Here is a 12,718-nt window from a genome sequence, read left to right as displayed (position 1 = left end):
AAACTACGTAGATATTCCTCATACAATCCTCTCCCTACCAAGAAAGGTGCGAATAGCTATTTATTAGAGATCTTGTTAGGTTTAATAGAGATAAGATTTGAGTTACGTTAAAAAGTAATATATATAAGCACGGATAGTAGCAAGTCTAATAGCATGGCGGTAATAGAATTAAATTAAAGTAGATGTTATATCACTACTGCGTTCAAGTTCATAACACCCGAAGGGTGATTAACCCTTGCTGGAGACAAAGTAAAATTTTACCTGGCCCTCTAAACTTCCGCCAACACAGTTATCACCCTTAGCCGTCGAGGAACTGTTGAAGGGCCTGGGCGTACTGCTTGGGAAACTGGAACAAGTGTCCGTGGCCAGAGTCAGGGTAGACGTGCAGAGTACCGTTGGGCAACTCCTGTTGCAGGATAAAGCTGTTGATGGTGGGTGCCATGATGTCGTTCTTGCCGTTGGTGACCAAAACAGGGACCTTGATATCCTTGAGTTTGCCGAAGTTGCTGGGATCGGCGGTGAAGTCAGAGATCGCCTTCAGCTGTGCCGTTACGCCGGGCCCCAAGACAGATCCACTGAGCTTCTCCCCCTTGACGCGGCGATCGGTCCTTCGCTTGAACCAGTCCCGTCCAGCGGCAAGGCTGGTTTCAGTGGTTTCGAAAAATAGTTTCAACATGGCCTTTTCTGTGGGCTCACCCTCCTCAGACGCAATTGTGAAAACCTCGGGTGGCCCGGCGGTAACGTTAGGGCCGATTCCAGGCTGTGTGCCGGAGAAAACTGCCTTCTCCACGAGGTCGGGATATGTCCAGGAAACGTATTGAGCCACGCCGCCTCCGAGAGAGAACCCGAACGCGACCACTTTGTCGAGGTCTAAAGCATTGACGAGGGCCACGGCGTGGTTACCCATCTGCTCCACGGAGGTTGAAACCTCGCCTTCGCTGTGGCCGACGCCGATATTATCGAACAGGATCACCTCTCGGTACTGGGCAACGTAGTTGAACAGCAGAGGATCGGTGACATCCATGGCGGCCCGCAAATGGTTGAAGTATAGGACAGGGTTGCCGCCACGCTTGCCGAATCGTCTATAGGCGAGTTTGGTACCGTTCAGGCTGACGAATTCGGTCCGAGCATTCTGTGCCAACGGCGCCGGCGGGTCAACGAGTGAAATCAAGGAATTCAAGTGCTTGTCATATTGCGCGCTGGGGTAACTTGTCAGCAAATTGAAATTGGCGCTGCACAGGTGCAAGCCCTACTTCAGCTTGGCCATGGCGGAAGCCGCAAGGGCTGAGAGAACAGCGGCGTGAATTCTCATGTTGGTTAGTGTTGCAAAAGTAAGATGTACAATGTTATAGTCGATTGTTGTTGAGATTGATGAAGCATATCATAGCAGGCGTCCAAGGCGCGTTTATATAGACGTGTTCGGCCGAACTAGCCGCTGCCTGACAAGTTTCGGATACAATACAGCACCACCGGTATGATTTGATGAATAGCTACGGGACAATCGGCCCCACGATGCCCATCGCCGTTGTCTTCTACAGAGTCAAACACCTGTCCTGTAGCAATGCTATGATTGGAGGGTTATTTCTTAACGTGGCAGCTGGCTCAAGGAGCGCCAAGAGCCGTTCTCAAGTCGGTACATTCGGAGCCGGGGTCGGGTTCTTCTAGAATGCCCGACTGGCTAACTATTCTAAGGAAAGCCATTTAGAGTTTTAAACAAGCATACTCAGTATGGGTATCGTGCACGTTCTGACAGGGGTCAGACGGTCTCACATCGGCTCCGAACGTATGAGATTAACAGACTGATTAGTGATCCTACTAACTTCTCGTCAAGATTAAGTCATGCCGGTCCGCACGCACTTCTACTATTAATTATATTACTATAGCAGTGAGTGTTTGCTAATTGCCGCGTTGCGGAGTTGCGGAGCCCTTTCATCGATCATTAATACAAAATCCATCATCCAAGATGATTTGTCGAATCGACCCTGTTCCGAAGACATAGCCTCGTCTACCCATTACCTAAATCCTCCGTCTGATCTTGCAGGCCAAAGGTAGGGACTGAGACGAGAGTGATAACTTCAAGTTCTGATTCCTGCCAGATAATTTTGCCTGGTAATTTCTTTTCTCACTTCTCAGTCTATATAAACCATCATGGCAGCACCTGCAGACGTTCCTCAGCAGCTCGTCGCTTTGATGATATGCCAGACGTATCCACATTGACGGAGAGGCCATCATGGTAAACAAGACGATGACAGCGTGATTAATCCGCTGCATGTTGAGCTGGCTGCGAGCAGGAGAGGCAATACTAGGAATGAGAGTGCATCCCTGGCTTGTACCGGTATGGCTCATGATATAGCAATATGGGGTACAGTCCAGAGTCTCTCGCCACACGGCCCTGGGTATCAACTAAAGCATTATCACTTTGCTCCTGTACTGGCTTACGGCCTTTTACGGTATATGACGGTGGTTTAGGGTATTTACGGTGTTTTACGGCCTTGTGTTTTAATACCGTCATGCGTCAATGACTGTGCTTTTTGCTGTTATGGCGGATGGCTTCTTGTCATCATCGCAGATAATAATAATAACAAACTTCACGGGAGGTCGTTAGAGGATTCAGACTGTGCAGCAGGTCCGTCTGAGCCGACAGGGTGCAAGTCATGTGTTGAGTAGAGGTTGCGAGCGATAATGACGCTCATAGCAGCCTTGGGGAATGTGTTTTACTAATATTTTGGGTGTTTCTTCTGATTCCCAAAGTTAATGACCTCCAAAAGAGGCCATCAGCCACAACGTCAAAAGACACGGCCATTAATACATCTAAAAGACATAATTCGAAGAATGTTATTGAAGCACTAGTAATATCTAACTACTGACGAAATCACTTGTCCTGCAACACTCAACCTCATCTCTGACTCAGCGCTGTTACCCATTTGCTGGACTACGAGTTTATAGATCTTAGGTCGTGAAAGTGCCGTTACTGACAGGAGGAGGCTTCACAAATTCGTTGGCATCAAACGGTACGTAGTCTTGCTTTGAAAGGTCCTCGGGCGCCAGCTGAGAGATCCAGCCAAGGATCTGCGGGGCAGGGATACGGATCGAGATGTCAGACTCGGTATTCCTCATTGAGAACGCCTCCCGATGGTCTGAGCTGGAACTGCTCTTGGATGCCGAGAAGCACAGAAATCCACCGCCGGATGAGGACGAGCTCTGCATGTCGTTGATCTCACTGGCGTCAAACTTCGAAGCCTTGCTCATAACGATGTGCACATCTTTGACAGCGATAAAGGCGCTTGCCCAACTTGGCAGGAGGCAGTTGGCCCCGTTGACGGTCTCCCCCTTGTCAAGTTTGTCGTGAACCTCCTGTGGCTTGCCTGCCGAGATCTTGGCTGCGTTGAAATGCATGAATTCTTCCGTCTGGCCGAGAAGCTGGGCGTTGAACCATGGCCAATCGATGGTGACTTTCATGGCACGGAAACCAATCTGGGTGTTGGTGTTCTGTGTTGAAGCCTTTTGGATGTGTCGGTGCTAGACGAGTCGCTGTGTCCAGACCCGCTACCAAACCACAGACCAACGGACCAGTCACTGTGCGAAACCGAACTGCTGCTGGTATTGGTTGACTTTGAACTGGAGGCTTTGCTCGAAAGGAGAAAGTCTGTCCAGACTGAGGCCCCATCGCCATCCTGGGAGGGGGGTAAAGCCGGAGCCGGGTCGGGAGCTCTCTTGCCTTCAGGAGCGGTCGTTTTTGTAATGGGCTTCCCTTCAGCACCCACAGTTGCGACGGTGATGGGAACCTGCATCGGATTACTCGAGGCCTCGAGCATCTTGTTGTAGTAGTCGATGTCCATGGTCAGCGACGTGATCCTCTCGTTCATGACTTCGAGGGCGTTTGTAGGATCCGAGCCTCGAGCCTCGAGCTTGCGAGGCCGCCATCTAGGCATCGATAAGGGCATCGTTGGCAGTCGCAACGCTGGCCTGGTTCTGGAGACACTTTGCTTGCATGTCCTTGAGAGAGTTCCACTGTTCGGGGGTCAACTTCGGCTCAGAGTTCTTCTCAAGAGCTGCGTTTAACTCCGTCATATTGGTGTCGGTAAGTCCCTTGATGGCAGCGGTCTTGTTTTGGGCATTCTTGGACACTACATCAAAGTACATCTGGATGCAGCTGATGGCGTTGTCTCCGTAACCCTTGACCATGTTTACTTGGGCAGTTCGAAGGGCGTTGCTTGCATCTGTTGCGGCCTTTTCCAACGCTTTGATGTCCTGGCGCCCGTTAACAAGGGCGTCGCGGCGCATGATGAGAATCGTCCGCTCCTTAGTAGCGTTCTGAAGCTGTGTGCGTGTGTAGTTGACATCGGAGAACAGGTCTTCAGGGCGGAAGTTGGTGCTGAGGTACTTGGCCCAATTGTTTGGTGTGAACGAGACGGGGTAGATGTCCTCGGTGTCGTCGGTGCTGCGAGTAACCGAAGCCCTCAGACTCTCCTTGGCTCGCTGCAAGCTTTCGCTGGCAGTCTCAATATCGAGGTACGAGATGTACTTCTTTACACGATGATCTGACATGGGACATGTCAGTACCTGGTGCAGCCACATGTCTCTGGTTGGCGGACTTACACTGTCCCCGGACAAGTAGCACAGACCAAAGCCCCTCCAGCTTGGCGTCAATAACGGGTGCATACGTGGTAAGGAGTCCTGGCATGGGTGTTAACTCCAAGTTATCGCACAAACTTTCAATGGATGAGGGTAGCACTTACTGTCGTATGCATTCCATCTGTCCTGGGTAGCATTGTCATCCGGCCTGGAGTCATTCTTGAACTGCGCCCACCGGAAGCGCTCGGCTTCATACGTGTCCAGCAGCTTCTGATAGAGATCAATGCGCGGGATCTTTGGGGTCTGAAGGGGGTCTCTCAGTGCTTTGACGTGTTCACTCGGCTGCTTCTGCTCAATGACGGGGGGCTTCTTGGGAAGACCAAGGTCGTCGGGACTCATGCTGAGGAGATCGCTGGCTGGAGGATCGATGTTTGGGACCTCTTCGTACAGCCAGTCCATAATATGCTGCTGATCGGGAGCCATTGACTGCAACGCCGAGCCCGTCTCAACGTTGGCGGGTGCAAGTGAGAAAAGGACCTCATTGTATTGCTCAGACAGCTTGCCGCCATTGGGGCCTCCCACCAATTTCGAGATGTCGAGCATCCCGTCCGCGAGACGAAACTCGGCCTCGGCAACAGCAGGCGGTTTCACCTGTTGGGAGTTGATGGTGTCACTACCGTTGTAATAGTAGTTTCCCATCTCGAGTACCCGCGCGGGCATTTCCATCTGAAACAGAGAACCCTCATCGTTGCCAAATGTCTGTTTCAGTTGGTCGTACAGCTGATCCATCAAAGGTCCTTTATCAGCAGCCGCAGCGGCAGGAGGTGTTGGAGTGGTAGACGTATCGTTGAAAGAGATCTCTGATCGTTGAAGTTTATATTCTAGTGAGAAGAATGATATAGGTGTGAAGGGTTGAGGTTAAGGAATGGAACAGAACGATACGGCAAATAGATTATATAGATGTTTGTTCGCAATATAAACAGCGGCGTCGCTACATGAATAGTTCACATACTACCTTCTCAGTGGTAGCTGGGAGCTGAATCTGGCTGTCGCACATCTAGTGGGCGAGCATGTATAGAACTGACTACGCTTGATCCCATGGCTTTGCCGGGGAATCACGAGTTTACTTTTCGGAGAAGGCGTTCTGTTAGGCGCTGAGCTAAGTCAATGGTTTTGGCACTATCGGTGGTTCCCAATGTGATAGTATGGATAGGTAATGTGATGTCGACTTTTATTGACCAAGATAAGATGCCGGGCATGCATGGCTGGCGCATGGCGACTACGTGAAGGCGAATGATCGTACGATGCAAACAGGGGAGTTCTAGATTCACTAACCAAGTGAGACACCACAAAGTGGCAAAGTGTTAGATACTATCAGTTGCACTTGGATAGCAGGGTCCCCTGCTATTTACGACATTTAACCATGGCGCTGAAACGCAGTTGGACAAGAAAGCGCTTTAGAGGCTCGGAGACTAGATACATCTAACTCAGGCATGGCTTGGGCCGGTCCACTCTACCTCGGCTTCAAAGACTTCGTGATTTCTGTGGCACAGCACCGAGCTTACTCCGAGATCCGGTCGCCAATCTTAATGACAAGTATCAAGGTTGATAGATAGATACCCCTACCTGGGATCAAAGAAGAGAGCGTTCTCTTTTGCTCTGGCGAAGTGCGATCCTTCGCAAGAAACCTCAGATTCAAGGACGAGCCTGAGTCAAAGCTAGTTTCGCAACTAGATACAAGCGAGAGATAAGCTTGCCAGCGTTAAGGCTCGAGTCCATCCCGTCAATCTAGCTCTAGAACAAGCGCGAATAAACCACCATCTCACTCACGAATTATTGAAGCCCCCCCTGCTTCTTCGGGCCCTTTGACAAAGACTAACCTCGAAACTAAACACATCACCGATGATTTGCGTCTATTGGTGTTCGCTGCAGTCCAAAAAGGGAGTTAATGTCCAGCCACTTGCCGTATTGGATCAGATGAGCGTTTAATTCAGCTCAACCGCGTCAACTGGACGATGGGCGATATTGCTAGCGGCAGCGGCTGGGGCAACTAATAGTTAGCCAGTGCGCCCGATATCGCTCAATATGGTTCCATCTAGGGCCTCGGCCTGAACCAAGCTGGCATGCCATGAGGGAACGTAGGGAACGCCAATGGCTTAGACCGACGGCGCGGAAGACGGGACAGGGCCTCTGTCAATTCGTCCCACGGGATTTCTGTCTATCTCTTGGCGCAGTTATCCCATCGAGGGCCGAGTTTCAACTATAACAAAGAACACAATGTCAACACATCATAACATCATATCCCAATGCTAACACAGTGGGGATCCCTGTCATTGTGCTGGAATATGACCATAGAGTTGGTGCCATTCTCAATGAGGATGTGTTTCTTTTTTACTGCCCGCGTCGTGCCGTGCCGCGCCGTGCCGCCTCCGTTTTTGGATTACGTCCCAGGAAAGGTGGGGGCTTAGCCCCTTTACAAATGGTTTCCTGCAAGTCTCAGTTCGTTCAATCAAAGGCTCAATATTGACGTTCCAGCCTTTACGATGAGGCTGGCGAGTTCCCGAACCTGGTAATGCTGCTGTGCGAGGGCCGGTTAGAGGCCAGCTGAGCAGAGCCAAGCAATTCCCGCTTCCAAATTGGGAACGCCCCCTTCTACCGCCCAGTGACTGAGGAGCTGATCGACCCATAAGGTTATCGATAGACTATCGATGTCTATCAGCGCCACAACGCATCCCAGACGCTGAGCGTAGATTCTTTTCTGTACGTGGTCTCGCCAGGAAGGGCCCTGGGGAGCCAGGTTTGTGCTACATGCCGGCATTCGCGACCACCTCCTTCCATCAATCTGGGTGCACGACATCCTTCTTCGTCCTCTTGCTCTTGTTACTTTGTAACTTTCAGAAGTAACCTCGTGACACACAGTAAGGATACAGCTGTCCCGGGTTTGCACAAATCGCGTGAGTTCTAGCTTGGAGCTCAATAAAGAAGTGCTATCCCTCTGTCAATGACTCCACCCTACATTCCGGCGATCTCCCTTTCAAACACCCTCTTCATTCACATCAGAGAGACACAGTACTTATCCAAGATGCTCTCCAAACTGGCGAGACTTCTTGTTTCTACCATCATCGCCGTTTCACTATCGCATCATGCGTGGGCTACTCCGATTGTCTCCGATCATTCTTTGACTCGCGTAGATGAGACACACAGCGATGGCTTCTCTCAGCCCGGTGCCAACTTTCAACAGCCCTTGACAAACCCCAAGTCAACGTTCGTGGCCAACGGCCTAGTTCTTAACGTTAATTTCACATATACTTTTGATAAAAAGCCCTATCCGATCAAGAACCTTCCCGTACGGCTCAGCTATAAGCATCCCCTGAGAGGCTAGATGCGCATCCACGCAGTCACCGACGACAACGGAAAAGCCAAATTTCAGGACCCTGCCTGGCCAACGACGGGGGTCGCTTTTGACATTACTGTTATACTTGATGGTAGACCTGCTGGCTCTCGCTACATCATTGTTGGCGATGACAAGGACCCGGACAAGCCCATTCAATACGTCAAAAGGTATCCGGAGCAACCGCCGACCAGTTTGACGGTGAATATAGATGACGCCACCAACCCATCCCTACGACTTAGTGAAGTTCTTCGAAATCTGGCCGCAAACACGGTACAGCTGGGCTTGCCTTTTCAGCTACTTACAGCGGTATACCCGGATACCCAGAACAAGTATGGAGCGTTCGGTCTCGGCGAAGACGGCAGACCCATGATGCGGGTTGGCACAAAAGCCACTCATCTGGTTGTAGCTCATGAATGGGACCACTTTTTCACCTATCGCGCAACAGGAGCATTACATATACTACGGTGGCGGCAATGCTGACGATCATGATTCATGCGCCGACAAACCTCAGGATCCTCAGGTTGCATTCGGCGAGGGTTTTGCCAGCGCGTATGCACTGATTATGGAAGATGCCAAGGATGGTACCCTCGAGGACGGCAGCCAAAATCCCACAAACTATGAGCTCTATTCATGCAGCAAGTCTCGAGACATGAGAACAGATGAGGGCAGGTTTACCGCTGCTCTCTTTGACTTATGGGATAGCACCAACGACAACAATGGAGGAGATCAAGCCCGGGGAGCCCAGGGCCACGAGGACAGCAGCAGTGGCTTTGAGCTGACTCCGCAAGAGATCCTCCTAGACCCGATAAGAAATGCTTTGGCAAAGAAGGCTCCTGATAATTACATTCTTAGCCCAATGGCTTACTGGTACGTGCATCTAACCATCGAGTATTTCTGGAGGTTATTGTTAACTCACATGTCGAAATGTAGGCAAAATCTTGAAGAAGTCCTTACTGAAAAACAGGGCTCTGACCCGAAGTGGAAGGAGAAGTTGGAGAAGGCTAGGGAGATATTTAAGTACAATTTTGCCGACTTCGTTTGATCAACCGGAAGAGGGGGCGTTACGCCCTGGGCGTCCTTTCTCGAGCCACCCTTACCTGCTGGAGAGGTGCGATGATGCGGACCTCGGAGGAGTCGATGTTGAGATCAAGTAGAAGAACCATGTATTTCTACAGACGTTGAAGTCCCCTTCAGAGTAGCTCTCAACCGTGGTGGAGAGGGTTGTGTTCTGCGCAACTCACATGCTTGACGCTGCGCATGGCTGCAATTTCACGCCTTAAACATCGACCCAATCCTGTTCCGACGTTCACAATCTTGATAGCGATAACTTCTCCAGGCTCCGAGCGGCTGGTGATCTTGTAAAACATGTTAAACACGCTCTTCCTAATCTGTCATCCAATTCTTTGTTTCTTCGTGCGAGTCTTCCAAGGTTCCGAGGTGGCTAGTTGAGCGAGAGATGAAGAAATTGACTTTCTGGCCGTTTCTCGGTTTTATCACAAGTGTACTTCCAAGAAGCATCAAATAGTCTAGGGATTACTGGCAACACTGAAGATGTCGATCTCTGCCCGTTCTCTAGTTCATAGATCTCGTCCCCGTCTCTGTGCCACCCACAATATTGTGACTTCTGTCTCGTTATCGACGACGTCTTTCAAAAAGGCCATCAGTCACAGGAGACATACATAACGTTCCCAAGAACAACGCCGCAAAACAAAGTAACCTAGAGACCTGCCCTCGTTGGGACTAGTGATGTATGCTACTGCCCCGGCCCTATATCCCATTGCCACTCTTGATCCAGCATATCTACCATGTGATCCAACTCGAGCCCTTCCGCCCAAGCATAAAAGTCATCCTCCATAAATTCTGGCAACTTGTCTGTCTCTACTGCAGCAACGTCTTCATTCTGGCCTGAAAGCTGACAGCTCGCCTCATATATCCGCCTAACCACGTCCCGCGAACAACGCGCTGTGAGCGACCAATCTTCCATCGCCTCGAGGACTTCCAAAGTTTTTTCGATCTGAGCCTGCCAATCAGCGACAGATGAGCTTTGCGGCTGCCACAAGATACTGAGAAGAGGTATCATTGCTGCCTGATAAAGCAACCAGACCGCATTCCATCCTGACATCTGATGCTTCGTCCAGCCACTCGCCACATCATCAATCGTCTGCCTTGCAAGTTCCTGGCAAGTTGCTATCGCAGCAAGATCATCTTCACTTATTGGCGCATCTTTGTCGCTGCTGGCTACAGCGAGGAGGATTGGGCGGCAAAGAAGCATCCGAAGGTTCAAGTATCTCCATTTGATGACGCACCGAGCAAGATGTAGGGGCTCAGCGCAACTCTCCCGGTTACGAAGTATAGAGGGAAGCTTGTCATACCAGTCGACCAATAAGCCGTCCAGGTGTTGCAGGCTTTCCGCGGTCTGCTGAGAGGTAGCTGCCAGCATATCATGAATCTGAGTTGCAATCTTGCAAAACTGGATGTTTTCTAGCAGAGGCATGATTCCTGCGTGCTGAGCAGAGTCTCGCTCCTCCTGGCAGAAACATGGGTTAGAAGCTGGGGACTTGCATTTGGACTTGGAACCTCACCTGATCGATGCTTATCTGAGGGGGCTGAATGTCGATCGAGGGATCACAACGCCCGAAAGATGGGCGGCCCATTGTTGTGGTGGTCCAAGTATCAAGACAGAACAAGGACCACCAGGTACGTCGCCGCATCTCAACAAGCGCAGTATTTATGTTGTCGCCAGCCATCGGCTCCCTATGGAGGCCAAGTGCGCTTGCCATCCTGATTGTGGCACCCAGTATAGCATTCGCCATGTTGGGACGGTTCACGTAATGGAGATAATAGCCTCCGAGCAGAGCCAACGCTTGAACCGTCTCAATGTGGCTACTCCCAAATGCGCCCATGCTAAGGTGCTTCATAGCTTTCTCATAGAACTTAAAGTGGTCTAGGTCACTCGACTTTGTCGCCATGATAGCACCCATGGCGAAAACCATGTTGAGGAGTGAAAGCCAAGGTACATCGCATCTCTGGCCGCCGAGGTAGTCGGCGCGGAAGGCAACTTCGTCGAGCATAGGCGTAAAGACGTGGAGACCTTTGAAATAGTTATCAATGAGTAGCTGGCCTTTCCACGTCCAGGGGATTGGGGCCGTCTCCTCAAGATGACCTGTCTGAGAGAGAGGGAGCTCCAGGGTCCTCTTGGAACCACTCCGTTGGAGAGATGCAAGTGAAGTTCTTAATTGCGGTTGTATCTTAACCATGACCCCGAAAGCTGCTTTGATGGATGATATTCCGAGATATGACGCCTGTCTGTCCAGTGTGAGGGACAGGCCGTTGACATCGTCAGCTTCCGCTGGTAAGGGGTCTCGTTCTCGTCGTTCTTCGTCCCACTCCGCATCTCCCGCTGGGATTTGTTGGACGTCGAGCAGCTGAATTTTCGACATGCTGAGAGCTGGTGATGGGAGGGTTTCTATAGGCTCTGTTGATTGCGATGATGGCTGGTCCAAGAGTTGGCAGAGCTCCTGACGCGAGAGCGGAAGGAGTGATGACACGTCGTGTCCTGGGAAGAGACGACTCAGGATAGAGCGGCAGTCTTGTAAATTCTGGGAAAGCTCCTCGAGAACTCTTGCAGGGGAGTTACTAATGGGTTGCCATTCCGAGGGTTACGTTCGAATAACTAACCTCTTTGAGGGGACGATCCGCTGTCGATGGTGGTCATAGACGCAGCGAGATTGAGAGCGCCTTGACTGGCATCGATCACACGGTTGTTTTCCATCGCAGCGTATTTTGCGCCGCTTACATTCGACGCAGGCATGGAGTCCTTTGGCAGGCTTGTTACCGGCGCTGCGTTGGAGTGGTGAATCCTCATTCTGAGAACTCTGGACTGTGTCGATCAGCATGGGTCTAGCGTGCGATTTTGTTACTAGACATACAAGAATAAAACATTCTGTTGGAGGCTGTCCGTGTTTAGCTTGATGAGACTTTGGCGCTGGGACAATCCAGGGTTGTTCATCGGCCTCAAAGTGTGCGATGAGTGGAGTTGAGGCAGATGAAATATGGGGATAACGAAGGCAAGAAAGAATGGCGAGGTTAAGAATGGCCCAGGTCGGTAGTAAAAGAGGAGACGGCGAATAAGAATGACCGGAGTGGGCCAAGGGCAAGACCTGGGGTACATATGCATCCATGCCTGTCCGAGGAAAGCCGGGAAAAAGGAGGCGAGATCGGCATTCGGGGGGGCGGGGGGGAAGGCCGTGGAGTGGCCAGACCCCAAGAACCGCCACGCGAGTCGAGCCTTTGACCTAACAGAATATCATAGTCACCTGACTGGGATGCATGAAGGCGGGAAGGGTTGCACGAGGAGCAAAGAACAACAACACTTCTCGAGAGCCAACATGATGGACTTGTCTGAAACCTGGCCGCGCGTATCCACCCCGCATCCTGTCAATCAGCTGATCTCCCGCACTTCAAAACTCATGGAACAATGCTAAGCCAGTTTAGGAAGCTCAAATGTTAGTGGAACCTCGGCCCCGTGTCTTTTCAGGGTTAGCAGCAATCTACATAGACAGCACACGATCGTGGCATCAAGTCCCGAGCATTTGCGCACGTGGGAGCGGTGTTATGTAAGCCTGCAGATGTCCTGAGGACAATTAAAAATGTTGCCAAAGGCAAACAGACATTGTAAATGGCTCTACACGGTAAGCTGCGGTGTATTTAGAGATTACAGGAGTTCATAATTGTTGCACAATCTACTCT

General features: G+C 50.9%; 4 protein-coding genes across 4 annotated transcripts; all 4 read right to left on the bottom strand.

The window, feature by feature from the left end:
- Positions 1 to 298: 298 nt before the first annotated feature.
- Positions 299 to 1,312, bottom strand: NCS54_00474300 (AB hydrolase-1 domain-containing protein; the record flags this gene model as incomplete). The annotated part of the gene is made up of 2 exons (XM_053150270.1): positions 299 to 1,199; positions 1,254 to 1,312. The coding sequence occupies 2 exons, from the start codon at positions 1,310 to 1,312 to the stop codon at positions 299 to 301; spliced, it is 960 nt and encodes a 319-aa protein (XP_053006245.1).
- Positions 1,313 to 2,949: 1,637 nt separating this feature from the next.
- Positions 2,950 to 3,866, bottom strand: NCS54_00474200 (Hypothetical protein; the record flags this gene model as incomplete). Its single annotated transcript, XM_053150269.1, has 2 exons — positions 2,950 to 3,519; positions 3,567 to 3,866. 2 exons carry the CDS (start codon positions 3,864 to 3,866, stop codon positions 2,950 to 2,952), a joined length of 870 nt encoding a protein of 289 aa, XP_053006244.1.
- A 58-nt stretch (positions 3,867 to 3,924) lies between these two features.
- Positions 3,925 to 5,364, bottom strand: NCS54_00474100 (Hypothetical protein; the record flags this gene model as incomplete). The annotated part of the gene is made up of 3 exons (XM_053150268.1): positions 3,925 to 4,541; positions 4,600 to 4,677; positions 4,740 to 5,364. The coding sequence occupies 3 exons, from the start codon at positions 5,362 to 5,364 to the stop codon at positions 3,925 to 3,927; spliced, it is 1,320 nt and encodes a 439-aa protein (XP_053006243.1).
- Positions 5,365 to 9,722: 4,358 nt separating this feature from the next.
- NCS54_00474000 (Zn(2)-C6 fungal-type domain-containing protein) lies at positions 9,723 to 11,865 on the bottom strand (the record flags this gene model as incomplete). Its single annotated transcript, XM_053150267.1, has 3 exons — positions 9,723 to 10,496; positions 10,552 to 11,590; positions 11,648 to 11,865. The coding sequence occupies 3 exons, from the start codon at positions 11,863 to 11,865 to the stop codon at positions 9,723 to 9,725; spliced, it is 2,031 nt and encodes a 676-aa protein (XP_053006242.1).
- Between the last annotated feature and the right edge of the window lie 853 nt (positions 11,866 to 12,718).

This window comes from Fusarium falciforme, chromosome 3 (genome assembly GCF_026873545.1).
Source record: "Fusarium falciforme chromosome 3, complete sequence".
NCBI lineage: Eukaryota > Fungi > Ascomycota > Sordariomycetes > Hypocreales > Nectriaceae > Fusarium > Fusarium falciforme.
Note: the sequence above shows the minus strand (reverse complement) of the source record. Positions and strands in the feature narration are given on the sequence as shown.